General features: G+C 49.8%; 6 protein-coding genes across 6 annotated transcripts; 2 read left to right on the top strand and 4 right to left on the bottom strand.

Moving 5' to 3' along the window:
* Positions 1–308: 308 nt before the first annotated feature.
* Positions 309–2,190, top strand: Z519_12698 (uncharacterized protein; the record flags this gene model as incomplete). Its single annotated transcript, XM_016770403.1, has 3 exons — positions 309–1,484; positions 1,551–1,588; positions 1,644–2,190. 3 exons carry the CDS (start codon positions 309–311, stop codon positions 2,188–2,190), a joined length of 1,761 nt encoding a protein of 586 aa, XP_016613381.1.
* An 812-nt stretch (positions 2,191–3,002) lies between these two features.
* Positions 3,003–4,928, top strand: Z519_12699 (uncharacterized protein; the record flags this gene model as incomplete). The annotated part of the gene is made up of 2 exons (XM_016770404.1): positions 3,003–3,113; positions 3,168–4,928. The coding sequence occupies 2 exons, from the start codon at positions 3,003–3,005 to the stop codon at positions 4,926–4,928; spliced, it is 1,872 nt and encodes a 623-aa protein (XP_016613382.1).
* Positions 4,929–5,037: 109 nt separating this feature from the next.
* On the bottom strand, positions 5,038–6,072 carry Z519_12700 (uncharacterized protein; the record flags this gene model as incomplete). Its single annotated transcript, XM_016770405.1, has 1 exon — positions 5,038–6,072. One exon carries the CDS (start codon positions 6,070–6,072, stop codon positions 5,038–5,040), a length of 1,035 nt encoding a protein of 344 aa, XP_016613383.1.
* Positions 6,073–6,655: 583 nt separating this feature from the next.
* Z519_12701 (uncharacterized protein) lies at positions 6,656–8,990 on the bottom strand (the record flags this gene model as incomplete). Its single annotated transcript, XM_016770406.1, has 2 exons — positions 6,656–8,088; positions 8,135–8,990. 2 exons carry the CDS (start codon positions 8,988–8,990, stop codon positions 6,656–6,658), a joined length of 2,289 nt encoding a protein of 762 aa, XP_016613384.1.
* Positions 8,991–9,301: 311 nt separating this feature from the next.
* Positions 9,302–10,023, bottom strand: Z519_12702 (uncharacterized protein; the record flags this gene model as incomplete). The annotated part of the gene is made up of 3 exons (XM_016770407.1): positions 9,302–9,652; positions 9,700–9,792; positions 9,958–10,023. 3 exons carry the CDS (start codon positions 10,021–10,023, stop codon positions 9,302–9,304), a joined length of 510 nt encoding a protein of 169 aa, XP_016613385.1.
* Positions 10,024–10,868: 845 nt separating this feature from the next.
* On the bottom strand, positions 10,869–12,218 carry Z519_12703 (uncharacterized protein; the record flags this gene model as incomplete). The annotated part of the gene is made up of 4 exons (XM_016770408.1): positions 10,869–10,997; positions 11,046–11,633; positions 11,691–12,073; positions 12,128–12,218. The coding sequence occupies 4 exons, from the start codon at positions 12,216–12,218 to the stop codon at positions 10,869–10,871; spliced, it is 1,191 nt and encodes a 396-aa protein (XP_016613386.1).
* Positions 12,219–17,158: the final 4,940 nt, after the last annotated feature.

Consider the following 17,158-nt stretch of genomic DNA (forward strand, 5'->3'; position numbering starts at 1 on the left):
GACTTATCGTGAAGTCTGCGACAGGAGTCTAGCGAGTACATTGTTCAGTTCCTACAGGACAAAACACACTGGACCCACACGGCAAGCAGATCGATCTCGCTTGCAAGTCCGATCCCAATGGCTGCCCGCAATTACATCACCACTCGTGTTCCATGCCGACTAGAGAAGGTTAATCGCTTGACTTCTGTCACTGCTGCGTTCTTCCAAACAAAGTCGAACTCGACACGCGCCTGTCCACGTTTGAGTGCATAACCTCCTGCGAGTAAAGTATAGACGTGACAGCCATCTCCAATCAAGCATTTTTGACCATGTGCCCGTCCAAGCGAAAAGCAGAAGACGCTACAGTTGCTCCCAACCCTGATCAGAAGAAGGTCCGCTCTGCCCAATCTGCCTCGAACCAATATAAAGACTCAACAAATGAGATCAAGTATGGCATCGTCCTCCGCAAGTATTATCCTCCCGAGATGACCAACGAACGAGCCGCGGCATACAGTGCTGGAAACATCGAACGACCTATAGAGACTTTGGAGAAAGCCATCAAAGTCACACAGGCAGATCGAGACCGCATACAGCCGGGAAAGTGTGTGGTGCATTGGTTCAAATGCGACGCACGTATAACAGACAACAAGGGGCTGCGTCTAGCGAGCAACACTGCCAAGAAGCACAACGTGCCCCTTATTTGCCTTTATTTGATATCGCCTCAGGACTTCGAAGCTCATCTGACGGCCCCTGTGCGTGTTGATTTTATTCTCCGCAACCTGCACGTGCTGAAAGGGGATCTGGGTGATCTGGACATACCATTGTACGTTGAAACGGTTGAGAAGAGGAGGAATATTCCATCCAAACTCGTCGAGTTATGCACGACGTGGGGCGCTCGCCATTTGTTCTGCAACGCCGAATACGAAGTAGACGAACTCAGGAGAGAAGCAGCCCTGACAAAGTCTTGCTTGGAGACGGGGATATCGTTCAACGTTGTCCATGACACTTGTGTTGTCGAACCTGGCAAGTTGAAGAGCGGTTCTGGTGGTCCAATTTCAGTCTACAGTCCCTGGCGAAAAAAGTGGTGCGCCTACCTCAATCAAAACCCCAACGAGCTGGACAGTATCCCCCCGCCAGATAAGAATGCTCGGATTGTTAGAGATAAGTACCCGGAACTATTCGACACGGAGATACCAGCGGCGCCCGCATCGAAACAGCTGACCGAAGACGAAAGGAAGAGGTTTCACAGTATGTGGCCTGCAGGAGAGCATGAAGCCCAAGATCGGCTGCACAAATTCGTGCTGGAGAGAATAGCCACGTATCATGATAGTCGGAATTTTCCCGGGGCCAATGGGACATCTGTTCTTAGCCCACATCTTGCGGCCGGCACAATCTCTGCACGGACTCTTGTTAGAGAAGCTCGTGAAGCTACCCCAGTGAAGAAATTGAACGATGATCGGAAACAAGGACATTCGATGTGGATCGCCGAGGTCGCGTGGAGGGACGTGAGTGACCTCTTCCTCTGAAACATTGTCGAATAGAACAGAACCCAGGTTAACAGCGGTCTACAGTTCTATAAACATGTTCTATGCTACTGGCCGTATATTTGGTGAGTTTGTCCGGCTCATTTTTGGAAGTTGGTGATGGCTAAATTCCATTTGCAGCATGAATAAACCATTCAAGACCGAATACAGCAATGTTGAGTGGCAATACGACTTGGACCAGTTCACCAAATGGACAGAGGGAAAGACAGGTTTCCCGATTGTCGATGCTGCAATGCGTCAAGCAGCATATACAGGATACATGCCTAATCGTTGTCGAATGATCGTGGCGTCCTTTTTGGCTAAAGACCTTTTGATTGACTGGCGCATGGGCGAGAAGTGGTTCATGCTGCATCTCATCGACGGTGACTTTGCATCGAACAACGGCGGGTGGGGTTTCAGCGCCAGTAGCGGTGTTGACCCGCAGCCGTATTTTCACATTTTCAACCCCTTGCTTCAAAGCGAAAAGTTTGATGCGAAAGGAGACTATATTCGCAAATGGGTGCCCGAGCTTGCGGAGATCAAAGATAACAGAGGAATCCATGATCCTTATAATCGCGGCCATGGAAAATTGGCTGAAAGGAACGGATATCCAAGGCCGATTGTCGACCACAAAGAGGCGCGAGACAGGGCCCTTGCGCGATATGAAGCGGGCATCGGAAGGAAATAACCCTAAGAGATGATCTTCAGCGTTCTGGTCATATGAATGGCAGGATATGTGCGCTTCAGGTCAAAACAGGTAAAAACGCCTGATGGCGACGAGAGGCGATGGGCTTTCTTGTCAATAGGAGGGAGATATTTTCTTTCGTAGGGAAGCCTTTGTCAGTGAAGTGTTTGTGTATGGGGTGGCTTTGAGCCTTGCGAATTGTCCAGAGCTCAACGATAGTGATTGTCGTGTGGTTGAGAATACATAGCTTCGAGCACAGGGGGGAAATTGCCGGCTCGGGGGTGCCAGAACTTGCACAGACTACCTGTCAGGGGTGTAATACTTGTTACAGTAATACCTCGTAGCTGGTTGATTAAGTTGAAGGGCGGCAGTCGGCACCCGGCATGCAGCCCGTCCAAACCTTCCTCCAACCAGCCACCGTCCTGGCCTTCCAGCACTTGGGGCTGTAAGGCTAGGAGTCCTTCGAGGCCCCAACAGGCGCCTTTGCCCCTCCTTGGGCTAGTGAGGCCAGTGGTCTCTTCCTTGCCGCCCACTTCCTCGTTTTTCTCATCCCAACTGCAAGGATTGGGTGAATATGGTCATTTAGCATCCCACTGCCCACATTGACCCCAGAGCCAGCAGTGGAGGAACCCGGTCACACTGCGCCTTTTGACGGTGTGTTCCCATGTTCCCTCCGCCGTGATCACCTTGAACTTCTTCCTCTCTCTTCCACCACCGAGCACCTCTAGAGGCTTGTATGCCGATTCCTACGACGACATTGGTCGCGCAGAGGGTGAATTCCATGGCTCTTCTCGCTTGCTTGCCCTATTCAAGCCATGGCCAAAGGAGCGAAACGGGTACTTCAGCTGCCCAAGCAGCAACTGCTAATTCTTGCAGTATGTCGTTTCGCCGAGCCCGTCGCAATGACTTCGGTCTACCCATATATCGTGAGCCACCCAGTTTCTTCAGCGTGCTCTGTCGCTCTCACTGACCTCTCCCAGCCCGAGATGATACAGTCCTTCAACGTCCGCGATGACAAGGTTGCCAGATGGGCCGGTCTCATGTCTGCGACCTTCTCTCTTTCGCAATGTTTGACCGGGATTGCCTGGGGACGAGCTTCAGACCGCTTTGGCCGCAAGCCCATTATTATCCTCGCCTTGACCTGTACCATGATCTCGAGCATACTCTTCGGCTTCTCTAAGAATCTTCTGTGGGCCTTCATCACACGGTCTCTCCAAGGATTGTCAAACGGAAATGTCGGCATCATTCGGACAGCCGTGGCAGAATTGGTCCCTCAAAAGGAACTACAACCGCGTGCATTCAGTATTATGCCGCTCGTTTGGAACATCGGCAGTATATTTGGGCCGTCTTTTGGCGGATCGTTAGTACACCCCGTGGAACGATATCCCAAAATCTTCGGGAAGTTCAAGCTACTCATGGAATATCCTTTTGCGCTGCCAAACCTCTTGATCAGCATTCTTTTCATGTGTGGGATCACTGCCGGTTTCCTTTTCTTGCACGAAACGCTCGAGGAAAAGAAATCACACAGGGACTACGGGCTCTTACTTGGCAAATTCTTGACCAATTCTTGCACTCGAAGGTCCCCACGCAGGGCATGGTCAAACGCTGAGGAATCAGATCCATTTCTTTCTGGACTGTCAAGTGAACTATCCACCCCGGTATCGGGTTCAAGTCCTGTGGTCAAACTCCTTAAACAAAGGCCGGGTTGGGCAGAAGTCTTCTCGGGACAGTCAAACATCAACCTCGTGGTGTACACATTTTTGGCCATGCATTCGGTGGCATACGACCAGCTACTGCCAATTTTTATGCATTATCCGGTGCAATCTATTCAAGATCCAGATGTCCATCTGCCTTGGAAGTTTGCTGGCGGATTCGGGATTGACTCGAACAGAATTGGCATGCTTTTTACATTTTACGGTGTTTTTGGCATGCTCATTCAGTTCTTTGTCTTCCCCCCATTTGCGAGGAGGTATGGCGTACTAAATTGTCTCAAGGCTTGTTGTCTAACATTTCCCTTGGTCTACGTTGCAACACCCTTTACAGCGCTGCTGCCAACGGACTCTTCAAGGCAGGGCATTATGATGTTGCTGATGCTGATCAAAGGGTTTTGCGGCATCTTTGCGTTTCCTTGTTCTACGATTCTCCTCACCAACAGCGCTGCTAGCTTGAAGATACTAGGTACGCTGAATGGTGTGGCAACCAGCATTTCTGCCATCGGAAGAGCAGCTGGACCGGCTTTGGCAGGTGCCACTTTTACCAAAGGAGTCGATATTGGATATGTCGTTATCTCTTGGTGGACATTGGCCCTGGTTGCCATCGTCGGCGCGGTTCCAGTGTGGTTTCTGGTGGAGATGGAAGGCTTTGGAGGTGACCAGGACGAAGATGAAAGCGATGAAGAGGAGGAGGAGGAAGAAGAAGAAGAAGAAGAAGAAGGTGATGGCGATGACGCCAAGACATCTGCGATTCCTGCCGCCGATGCGCACTCGAGGAAGTCTAGTTCTCCATCCATAGCCGAAGCGGCCGTGGAAGACGACGAAGAGATGCCGGAGTCTCGCTTCTTAACACCGGCTACCACGAGGACTTCGCGACCACCTTCTCGACGTCAGAGCCTCCAGCTTCGACGAGTCTCGAGCCCAATTGGACTTGGTCCAGGCATTATTCCGGCTGGCGCTCGAAGATATAGTAGCGACCTTGGAGCTACCAGGAGTGGATTAGGTGTCGGCGGGACGAGTTATTATTGAGCATTTACTCCGTACAGCATTCAAATTTCAGCTACCATTTTGGTCGGTGATGGAAGATACAAATACGGAGTACAGAATAACTTCGCAGCAATTTGGAGACTTTATTGAATCACAGCCGTGCTATTGTACTTTCCAGTATCAGGCTGATCCCCTTCCGAACCTCTTCCACAATATCGGCAGCGTTCTGCAACCTGTTCACCAGTCCCACTCCAGCACCTGCCCAGACATTTGCCCTATTCGTTTTCCCAAAGCCACCATCCTCCCCTGTAACCGCTTCATTGTGCTTTTCTCGGATCTCTTTGATGTCGACACCTCGAACGTGATCGGAGTAGCTCTCCGTGACCAAGCTTCTTCCGTCATAGGCATCCGGCCAGATATTGGGACCCTTGACATTGTCGAACAGCTTGCTTCGAACGGTGCTTTGTGCCCCGTCTTTTGCTGCCAGCACCAACTCCCGATATCCAGGTGGGACCTTTGTCTCTTTTGCTGCGAGAAATCTCGTCCCAATTACAACCCCAGATGCCCCTAGCGCAAAGGCCGCTGCAGCACCGCGTGCATCTGCAATCCCTCCAGATGCCAGCAACGGAATACCGCCCAGGCCCTTTGCCTCGAGGACATCGGCTACCTCTGGCAGCAACGAAATAATGCTGGCTCCTCTTTCGAATCCATGCCCCCCAGCATCAGCACCCTGCATGATCAAAGCATCAGGTTTGGCCGACTTTGCGATCTTGACTGCAGCACTCACACTGCCAACTTGGATCCAGATCCTAGAATTTGGGCAGCTTTTGCGAATCTCTGTAGACCAACTGGTGTAGTCGTCAAGTTCCTTCGCAGCAAATAGCCAGATCACAGCCGGCTGATGTTTCCTGAGGATGGGCAGCACGGACTCGGGTTTGACGACGAAGGGTAGCAAGCCCACCCCGATAGGGAGCATATGACCCTGTCCAGTGAGAGCCTTCAGCTCGTCGGCTGCGACGTCTAATTCCTTCTCTAAGTCGTCAGGCATGATGGCACCGATCATCCCGAGACCGCCCGATTTAGTGACTGCGCTTGCAAGATCACCTCCAGCAAAGCCGCCCATGGGGGCGTTTACGATAAGTGGAGAGGATGTCCACGGCAGTTGAGACCTGAGCAAATCCGCCATGTTTGGGTGTGAGAGTTGTGGTGGAATGATGGAATCGATTGTTTTCAAATGAGTTGGAAGTCGCAGCACCCCAAGAAATGCTATTGCGCGTGGAATCTGGAAGGGCAACAGTGAAGCTGGGGAAAAGGCCAAGTCAATATTACCTTTGGATCACTTTATAAGGGACGGTGCATTCGGTGGAAGTCCTCTAGACTTTGCGCTTATGCTGGTCTCCAATTCATGACAAAGAACAGAGTATCAATGATTTCCGCGGAAAAAGAGAGAATACTTCTCGGGTTATTACTATGTTCCGATTTTGTTTTGGTGCCTTACGCTGACGGCGTTTTCGCCACGTCAGCCTCGTGAGGCGTGCCTAATTGTTAATCGATGGATGCGCCGTACTTCCTTTGGATCGCGCCATCTAGAGTAATCCGCACAATTTACCGATGCTAACTAAGTAATTTCAGTATTTTGAGAGAAAGTAAATATGTTCCTCTTGACCCGAGGCGAGAGGGGGTTGCACCATCCACTCTGCCGACCACCCCAGGCAGCTTGCTTTCGGCGGTCAAATGAAAGAACATGGTGGCCCATCGTCGATGTGATACTATTCCAATAGCTTTGTGGCGGCTTCTAGCCTTTCTTCAATGATCACACTCCATCGCCTCGCATTTGTGATGTTCTTGTCTTCGAAGCTCTCAACAAGGCCGGGGTAGGTGGCGCCGGCGTAACCAGTCCACCGCCCAGGGGCAAAGACAACATGCTTGAACCAAGGCCTGTGATCTAGGCCACCCGGAAAAAGAAACTGCCGCTCCAGTGTTTTGTACTTTTCGTTTGCGTCCCGCACTTCGTAGAAAAGTCTCACCTTCCTCCACCAATCCCACCATGGCACGTTTTCCGCGAGCTTTTTCGTCAGGTCGGCCGTATAATTGTCAAACCTCGTTGCGGCTTTGCGGAATTCTGCTGTAGCATTGTCAAGTGCCTGGAAGCTGAAGCTCGACCCTGCAAAGAGCGTTTTTGATCTCTCTTTGACGTCGTCCAAATAGGCGCTGAGACCATTGGCATAGTCTTGAGCGCTCAAGGACAGGACAGGAGTTTCACTCAACTGAGCAGTCACCAGTGCCAATATCTTGGCTACAGTGACATGGTAGTGCCATCCGTTATCCCCGTAATTATCCATCCAGTGGAAAGAATCATAGTTTGAGTGGTAATGGTAAACGGCGTCCTTCGGTCCGCTTGCAAAGCCGAAATCAAGCGATGGGATACCGGCAAAGTCCTGGAAGGCTGTGAAGTCGCTACCAGATCCCATCGTGCGTACATGACCATCCCAAACATCAGCGACTGACTGCCCTTTGGTGGTCTGGTTGGGCGAAGGCACTGAGGCGGTTACGGCGTACAAGATCTTGCTTAGCAATGGAGACGCAGCGGCTTCGAAGTGTGTTCCGCGCGCACCAACGTCCACATTGAGGTAGGCAACAGTGCTGCTAGAAAGCCATGGGAGATATTCTTCGACCCATTCCGTCGAACCAATAAGGCCATACTCTTCGCCGTCCCAGCTTGCAAAGACAATTGTTCGAAGTGGCTTCCATCCAGCCTTGAGCGCTTCTCCGAAAGACCGAATGACTTCATTCAATGCTGCAGAGCCCGAATTGGGATCTCCCGCGCCTCCTGCAATCCACGCATCTCGATGATTTCCAACGACAATTACCTCGTCCTTGGCTGTGCCATTGATAATACCAATAACGTTCCACAGTGGTGTTGTGACATATTCTTGCTCATTCATCAGGTTGAGGACCGTGGAATCGGGTGATGGGCCAATATTGTATTCCACACCCTTGTGAGCTAACCCTCCGCCTTGCCAATTGTTGTTAAATGAGCTGGCATTGGGCCCGTGGCCGTTCAATGCCTTTAGAAGAGGGAGGGCATCGGCATAAGAAATGGGAAGCGAGGGGATTCGAGGAGTGGAGCCATGGGGATCGACGCGAGGTACACCAGGCTTAGAGGGATAACCAGGCGTTGTCGGATCGCCAGGGAGTGTGCCTGCGCCTGTCAGCATGTGTCAGTTGTGGAAGCTTGAGAAACACACTGATGTATTGCGTACTGCCTCTTTGCACGCTGCTGGGATTTCTAGCTGGCCCATCTGGGTATGTCTTGTATCCGTTCTCCTCCGTGATGTCGCCATCCTCCTGAGGATCGGAGTATATGACTACTCCGACCATGCCCAATTCTTGAGCTCTCTTTACCTTGAGTCCCCGGAAGATGCGGCCATATTTCGCTAGGGCAATCTTTCCCTCTAAGGTGATGTTTGCAGCTCGTAGATCTTCGAAGTCTTGATACGTGCCAAAGTTGACGTAAACATATGGCGCAGTCACATTGCCGCTGGCGGAGTAGCCATGGAATGTTGGAATGCGGTCTTTCAATGAAGTTGTTGGGTCCTCATCGATTATGTCTTCTTCAAGGCTGCATTCATACTTGACCTTGTGCCCGTCCAACAAGGCCAGTCGGTGATCACTCGGATAGTTTATGAACACGTCGTAGGCAACAATATCCGACTTGACCCCGAACTCTTCCCATCTCTCTCTTGTCCACAGAGCTTGACTCAAATTCTTGCCAGCAAGATGAGGACCCGACGTATAGTATTCGCTCCACGAGCGTGCCTTATCCTCATTGGGCGTCTCCAGGAGCAGCTCAATGAGTTCGTCAAAGGTGACGCCGGCGCTTTGTGGCCATGATCGAGGATAAGGACTAGACCAAGGAAAGTAGGACGAGACAAAGTCGTGGCCACGAGGCAGTATGGCGACCGGCAGAAGAAAGCAGATAACAATGGCTATCAGACCGCTCGCGAGTGCAATGGAACAAAAGCGTTTCAACGTCGTGTGCGGATATCTTGGTCGGCGCCGAGTTACGTAGACAGTCGTGATAAGCGGCGTGCGTTCATCCATGACGGTCGCATCCTATCAAAGGGGTCAAAGGAGACTTCGCGCCGAACAAATCTCCCTGTTGTCCCTCTACAGGCCTCAACAATAGGACTGGGGACTGAACTGAAGCTCGCATGAGAAGAGTAGAAGAGGTCATGTCCGCAATTGCCCTTTGCCCTGGTCCCACCCCAACCCTTTCGGGCAAGTCCGCCGATATTAATAGAGGCCAGATCGATGGATGGCAAGAATGGCAGGATGGAATAATAGGGCCAACTGCACTAGTACATCAGGATGAGCACCACTGTCGACACCATCGCCATCTACCACCCACCGCCTTATGAGAAGTCTTGCATTTGTCCCTTGCCAATGAGTTCTGGGAGCCACGAGGCACGCTTGCTAACATAAAACTCCACACCAGGCTCTGCCGTTTCCACCCCAGATACATTATCAAGAGAACCAGCCAGGATGAGAATTACACCGGGGAAACCCTCAGCATCTCCGACCTTGCTGATGACATTGCCACAATTCGCACAGAAAGAGTATGTTAAAGTCATTCCACTATCTTGCGTCGTCGCATATGTTTTGGGTGTCCCGACTGTGACCTTGAAATTCCCCTCTGGGACAACAATATTGGTCGTGAACACGCTGCCACTGACGTGTCGACAAGTTATGCATTGGCATATCGCCTGGATGGCTTAGCCACAAATTAAGATGTTGAGACAATGGATCTTACCTTCATGACAGGCTCGCCGCTATACTCATATTTGAGTTGGCTGCAAAGGCAGCCTCCGGTTGGCATCGCAATATCTTTCAAAAGGTCACTGGCCTACCGTGAGGTGTGTCAACGTATGATTATTTGTCGGATCTCAATAATGGGTAGGGCATCATTTATACTTTATGTACCTGCCATGTTGCGATATTCACGTAACTGCAAGCAGGAGTCCATCACCCGGGACTATGCCGTAGACCGAAGGAGAGTATACGGGCTAACAATGTCGTGGGCCATCAAAATCGCCTTCAGAATCTGCTTCGTAGGTCGGTCTTGGAATCCTTTCATGTTGCGGATTTGCTCGCATGCTTAGTACTGCCTACATTTGTCGGCTACTATGGTCTTACCTGCGCCTGAATTGACTTTACGATTGGAAACTTCTGTTGACGCTCTTGAAAGGTGTCAGCATGTCAATCAAGGCCGCAATAATGCACAAGGATCATGCCTCCCGTGTCCCTGGCTAACCCGTGTTTTGGAAACCTTATTCAAAGCCCACTCGGCGATGGCTCGCTCATGCCTTCATATTTTTGATCTAACAATTGGTATGAAGTCCTACACTCTCCAGGTCGAAAGGTCAGGCATTGAATCACTATAAAGCATCTGAGATTGCTTAAGGAGATTTTGGCTGGGAGCGATTTCGGTTACCCACACACGGCAGTGGCCATCAGCTTACTAGGCTACCTCCGGCTTCGCTGCCCAATCTTGCCGCTCTACGGACTTCGCGCCTTGGATGAAATCCCATGCTGGCTTCCGGCACGGTGCTTGTGGACATACCTTTCTATGGGCACTGGGCATCGATGGATGAAATTATAGTCCCGCGTTTCGGTTCAATCACTAATATGATGTTAGTGCTACTCACCGCCTTCATCAAGAACACCATAGTCTGTTACAGGACACAGGTTCTTCCGGATAGATATTGCAAACTGGGGCTTGATGGATTCTTGCTGCCAAGATAGATAGTATGCCTCCTCATCCTCCCTTACGAGTCGGAAACGGCACAATTAATTGTGTCAACATCAACAGGACAATCGATATTGTCACAAAGGACTTTACTCGAAGTCGTTGACCTGTTTTCTAGTCGACATCTCTTGTCTTTATCTTTGTCTTCTTCTTCTTCTTCTTCTTCTTCTTCTTCATCTTCCTCCATGATGAGTGGAGATCTCTCTGCGGAACGCAACCGCGAGATTGATGGACTCCAGATCGCCTGGTGGAAGAATTTGAGATGCGTACATGCCGCAATTGCCAGCACTGGGGTCGATCCACTAGAATGGTTAGCTTTAGATAACGATGGATCCAGGACTACGACGAACCCAGAACAGGTTTGGAAGGCCTCCCCATGACATTGTTCCCTTTTTACAGATATCGTCCACGTCTTCCATGTTCAAGATCCCCCCTAGGCCGAAATTCCACGCCCGACCGTCAACTCCGCCCCGAAACATTAGACCTGCCCCTTGCACGGTCACTGTCTCAACCAAACTCCCCTCATCCAAAAGCTGTGGTGAGAACATCAATTTTACGGTCTCTGGCTTGAGGAGCATGCCGTCATTTTTGAGCAAGGACACGAGCACTTTGATATAATCTTGAGCGGACGCATACAACCCCCCGCCACCTAGGTCGTCTTTTGGATTTGGATTGGGGTAAGGGTCGGCCGATACAAGGTCTCCTTGTGGTGTTCTGGCGGTCGTGGCACACAATCGATTGCGCAGCCTTTCGTTCTCCTGGAGACGAAAGCCTGTGGATACCATTCCAAGAGGATCCCAAATGTTCTTCTTCATGTACTGCCCCAGCGTCATTCCTCCATTCACCCGCTCGACCATTTTGCCGGCCCAATCGATGCTGCAGCTGTAGTTCCAGCCTTCACCGGGCTCAAACAAGAGAGGCATAAGATATTGTTTCCGCTAAGGCCCACCATGTCAGGATTCCAAAACGGCAAACTTTCAAGAAATCGATCTTACAATTTCACCTTCAGCTGGGCGGCCTGCCTCCCCGCGCCATTGTCGCCACTTCAGGAGATCTGGAGAAAGGAAATCATACCCCATCCCACTCGAATGTGTCAATAACTGGCGCAAGGTGATCTTCTTTGTTGCCTTTCTCAGCTCCGGCTCTCCTGTGTCTTGGTTCCAGCCAGTCAAGATGTCTGGTGACTCGAACTCATCAAGGATCGAGGAGACGTCGTCGTCGAGGTTTAGCTTACTCTGTTCGACACATTGCATTGCGGAAATGGTCGTCAGTAGTTTTGTACATGAGGCAATCCAGAAAGTAGTATCTTCAGTCATCGGTCTGGCAGTCTCCGGAATGACAGATGTGGTCCCTTTGGCATCATGATAGACTATATCACCTAGATCCAAGTTAACAAAGTTTTCACTGCGTAGAGATAAATAGCCCAATTAACCGGATGCGTCAGCTGCTATCACGACTGCGCCGACGATTTTTCGACCGGGACCAGGTTTGGTGGCAGATTCAAACTGCTCACTGAACGACATTATGAACGCAGACTGTGGAGGGATGGCAGACCAAGGACGTCTCTGAGAAGGTGTGCCTGTTCCTGGTAATGTGGTTGTGGCGTTTCAAAACGCGGCCAGGACATGGAAATGGCAAGGGAAACAAGAGCAATTTGGCTGGAATGTTACCGGTCTTCTAATATTCTTGCAAAGTATTTGACCTAAAGTATATCCAACGCGGGCAGAGGCTTTTTCGTCAAGTTCGACGTTCAGCGTCTCGGGTTCGCATGTTCGGTCGGCTCTCGAAAATTGAAAACCAACTAGGACCCCTCCCATGATCGGTAGTTGCCCACAACCCCACACTGGAGAAATCCTTCCCCCTCGGTGCCGAGCACCAACCGGAAGAGCGAAGCATCCAGCCTCGGGGCTGGTATAATGCAATCTTTGTATTCTGTGTTGGCAATGGACTGAGATATTGAAAGCTTCCCTCTTCCCAGAGGGGTATGACTGCCGTACCTATCCAGCGAATTTGCTAATTTATAAGTAGTCCACTCTCGACGCGAGCAACACCATCCATGGATCGACGGCATTTAAATTGATTCAACTTCAGACCCCGTAAATCTTTAGACAAATATCTACAGGTTATATTGACATATGGTCGAAATTAACCTGGAGGTATCTGGCGTCGACGGTTTCGTAAGAGAAACGTGGTTCGGGTTGGCCGTATGTGATGGTTGGGCGTCATCGGCTGTACAAAATTGTAGTCTGATGTTAGGAGATGATTTTGATATTGGTGCTGCCTGAGCCCGTATGTAAACGGCAATGGGCAGGTTTGGTGTACTTGGTGAATGAAACTAGATACAATTCAGCTTCAACAACAGAGCCGGGCACATTTCATAGAACTTCAGGCGAAAGAGCTCCACTCTGACGCAAGACTGACAGACCTTAACATGATTGCAGAGAACACATTCCAGCAACTGCCCAGATAGTGGGGTGATTGGGTAGATCTAGAGATTTCCATGGGGATAGCTCGTGGGGACGAGTTTAAGAGTCCACGCCGCGTGTCTCGACCTCCACGCCCATGAGATGGAATTGTATGAACATTTCACTTGCTTAATTTCTGGATAAGGAGGTGCGTTGGGCCCATGTTGACCGGTTCTTATCTTCACGAGCCCTGGCTTGCTGCTTGGTTTTGGGGCTGGTGATCCTGTCAATGATATGGTCGGCTTTTCGCCTTCTCTCGATCTCTTGCCAAATCCGGCTTTGAAAATCATGATGCCCTCTATGTTCATCCGACAATGATCTTCTGGTAGCGTCATCGGAGTTGCATGTTCGTAAATTATTCTGCCGATTTTCTGTGTATAAAGTAGCAGATGGTAAGGACGTCGGTGCCGACAAGGAGCCGTAGTGGGACGGATTTCTTGAGGAATTTCCCAAGCTTGGACTCTCATGGGCTATTTTGGATTGCTGAGCGTCCATGCAGAAGGGGTTTTCAGCCAAGGCCTGCCACAAGGAATTCGTCACATTGTGTCGCGTGCAGATTTGCGTGTGCCTGTTGGAGAAGATAATCACGTCGGTCTGCATTGGGATGAACTGGCTTTCCCTTTCTGTGTAGAGGAATGTGAAGCTGCGAACAGCAGGGAGTGTGTACGTATTCAGAGTGAATTGAAAGTCTTGGGATGTTTGGTGCTCAGCAAACAAGATTAAGATGTCTGGAGACGGACAAGATTTGGTTGATGTGTTGATTTGTAACAACCGAGCAACACACTTACCGGGGCATTCGGAGAAGGATGATATAGTTTGACGGTATTCGGAAGTCGAGCTCTACTTCTCGTCACCATATTGAACGTGTTAGTCTCTTACCGAAGTGGTGTAGCACCATTTTCCTGTACTGTAGCTAAAGCTGAAAGTGTTCGAGAACGTTGGATGTGCCGAGCGCGGTTTTCCGAAATTATGAAATGATGTACCAAGTATCTGCAAAGAAAATGGAGGACGTATATCATTCAAGACAGTCTCATGACATTTTGGATGGAGGCTTCCAGGTCCAAAGCAAAGGGCTGATTTTCGAATTATTGATCTGACCACTATCACAACAACCAGACTAGCAGGCAAGTGAGATTCTGAAAGATCCGGAGATAATCCGGTGAACCTCGGAATCGGATTCCTTTTGATCCGCCTATCAAGGCCACTCTTGGCGTGCGGAAGTTTTTCCCCGTCTCGCCGAGCAGTAGGGCTTCGCGTCGCGTCCGCCTCGTGCTTTCCAGCTGTGGCTGCTGATGCTGTGCTGCTCTATTCAGCGGATTCTCATTTGAAGCTGATTTCGCATCGTGGAAATTGATATAACAAACCAAGCATTCTTAACGGGCATTGCGCGTGGTAGCCGCCATACAGAACCTTCGAAGGGGAATGTCCGTTGTATATGCTCATTCTGCACGATGCATTACATTCAAGAGCTGAGGTTGGCTTCCATAATCACCGAGGCAGTTGTGTCCATCGCAAAAGCAGCAAGAGCATAATATATCGTACCTGCGGAAAAAGGAAAGTTAGAACCGGGGAAGGGAAATTCAACCGATTAAATGGTACGTCGCAGGCACTAAGGTAGGACAAGGACCCAAACAGCCCATATCTCCAAGTACTACCATTGGACGGAGAAGTTAACTGCGACTGAGCAACGATGGTGGAAACATGTCAAGGCTTGATTGTGGAAGCCTATATCTACCGATCGATGCCCGAAGTCCCAGCCCCCTCCTGATGGCGGCGCTTCGCATATTTCGGACGCTGCCACTCAGCTTGGAGCTCAAGGACATCAAGTTCTTTTTGCAGAGTTGGCAAGAGCATTCATGGCTGCGGGTTTCCAAAAGAACGAGGCTTCGAAAGCTCTAGTGGCCGACACTAACAGAGGTGGAACTACCCTTCTCCTGCGCTGATTGAATATTTTGTCCTCTCGCCGCGTTCTGTCCCCAGAATTGATTACAGCCACGACCAGCAAGAGTGATCTATTGTGTGCTGCCTGGTCTTTGCTTCGTTAGTAGCCTCCCTTTTATGCTCCGGCTCCCAAAAAACTCACCCTTTCGCCTCAGAAAAAAAACTGGACTTACATATGGACCGGTTAGGCTGACTAGACATAAATCTCGCAGCGAACCTGAAACCTCAAGTTGGATGCTGCTGTGATAGGAGCTTTGCTCGTATACGTTTCAACAGCTTCAATTGATCGCAAGAAGAATTCTACCTGTGGTGCCATTCAGATGGCGATGTGATTATACACCGAATGGTATCGATGCAGGAAGGACCGGAACAGACATTTATTTATTGAACTGAGGCTGCCCCTATCACCAAGTACGGGACCTGACGGGACGATGCCATTCTGGATTCAAGATGCAAGTCGAGTACTTGTAGGAAGGTTTGAACTTCGCCACTGGTTGATCTTTCGTGTGGATGCCATTGCCACAAGACTAATAATCACTTTTGGAGATCTCTTAATATATAGACTTTTGGAATTGGCTAGGAGTAGAAAAAGTTGCTCTGCCCAGAGTTCGATATCAGTTTGGCGCAGAGTTTTTTTGGGGGGCCGGCCTAGAGATACATTGAGAGGACTCCTATAGGTAGGTAGGCAAGCAGAATAATCTGTGGGCTTTTCGTACCGCCGTATGACTGTTTGCCACAATCTCTTGAGTTGTTTTGCACTTCTCATCTCTTTTTATTGGATTTGGATTGTTTTGCGGACTGGTTTAGAAAGTCAAAAGAGACAACACGCATTAGCAATCAAGCTCAGCAGTTTTGTATTTCTGAATCATCTCGTTCTGGACGAAAATAGGCTCTTAGTGATTTTCGATATTCTCGCCTGGAGGGGAGCTGGTTCTGCTTCCTTACGTGTAGGTGCTGACTCACGCAAGACTCCAAATTAACACAAAAGGAGAAAACTGAAATATACACCTCGTTAACAATTGTGAGGGGCACCACCGTAAGCAAAAGTCCAAGTATAGTTGACACCATGAAAGGGTGAAAGAACTACCTCGCTACTTATCAACAAGTAGGTACCAACAAGTACGGAAGTAGGCACGCAGCCAGTAGCAATGTAGAGAGAAGTATTACTAAAAGCGTTAGGCCTGAAATGCTTAATTTGATCCCCTCCACGAGACGACGAACCTCCTGACCAGCAGTCTCCCGGAATCATGCGATTTCGTTGTTTGTTTTGCGTCATTCGATTCAAACTCAACACTCTGGGATAGCTACGGTATTTCTTCGCCGGGAGCACTCAAAACTCTGCAGTTTCTTTGCCTAATGCGCGAAAATTGCCGTTTACTTCCTGGAGCTGTTGCGCCGCACTTCCGTTACCGCGAATTGCATCCATTCCTGAAACAAGATCAGGACCGAGGAGTTCAAAATCCATTGCGTCATGACTTGTCGAAGCGAATCTACGAGATATTCCCCTACTGTACCAAGTACTTGTTACTTGTTACTTGGGTCCATGCCGTGGTGTGATTCTGTATACTTGATAGAATCGTCTTGGAAACAAGAGTGGTGAGCCCTTTTTCCACTTCGGAACCCGATCACGTGGCTTTTCCGTCCTTTTTAATTCTGGGCACCACGCGAAAAGCTCGTGTGCAACTCAAATTGCGAGAGGAAAGGACGAATATATGAATGATATTGAGAGAGGCAATTTATTCCGATAGAGGTCTTAATACAAGAGCATTTTCATATTGTTATCGATGTTAGGTCCACTAGCCCACTCCAACTTTAACCAACTCAAACACTCTATACCTGACCCGGCATCCGATCGAGCTATCTATGTTGAATGTAAGCAATATTGCTCGCACGACGTCTGCTGCAGCCTCGGCGTCTTCAACTCCAGTCGATGCAGGAGATCCGTCAAAACATGCAATACCGATCGCTGCTTTTGCCCTCCTATTCACCATCCCAGCTCTCATAATACTGGCAATAATCATTGCATTCTGGTACGCCTAGACAGTCCCCTCGGCTCC

The sequence above is a fragment of the Cladophialophora bantiana genome, assembly GCF_000835475.1.
Source record: "Cladophialophora bantiana CBS 173.52 unplaced genomic scaffold supercont1.33, whole genome shotgun sequence".
Classification (NCBI taxonomy): domain Eukaryota; kingdom Fungi; phylum Ascomycota; class Eurotiomycetes; order Chaetothyriales; family Herpotrichiellaceae; genus Cladophialophora; species Cladophialophora bantiana.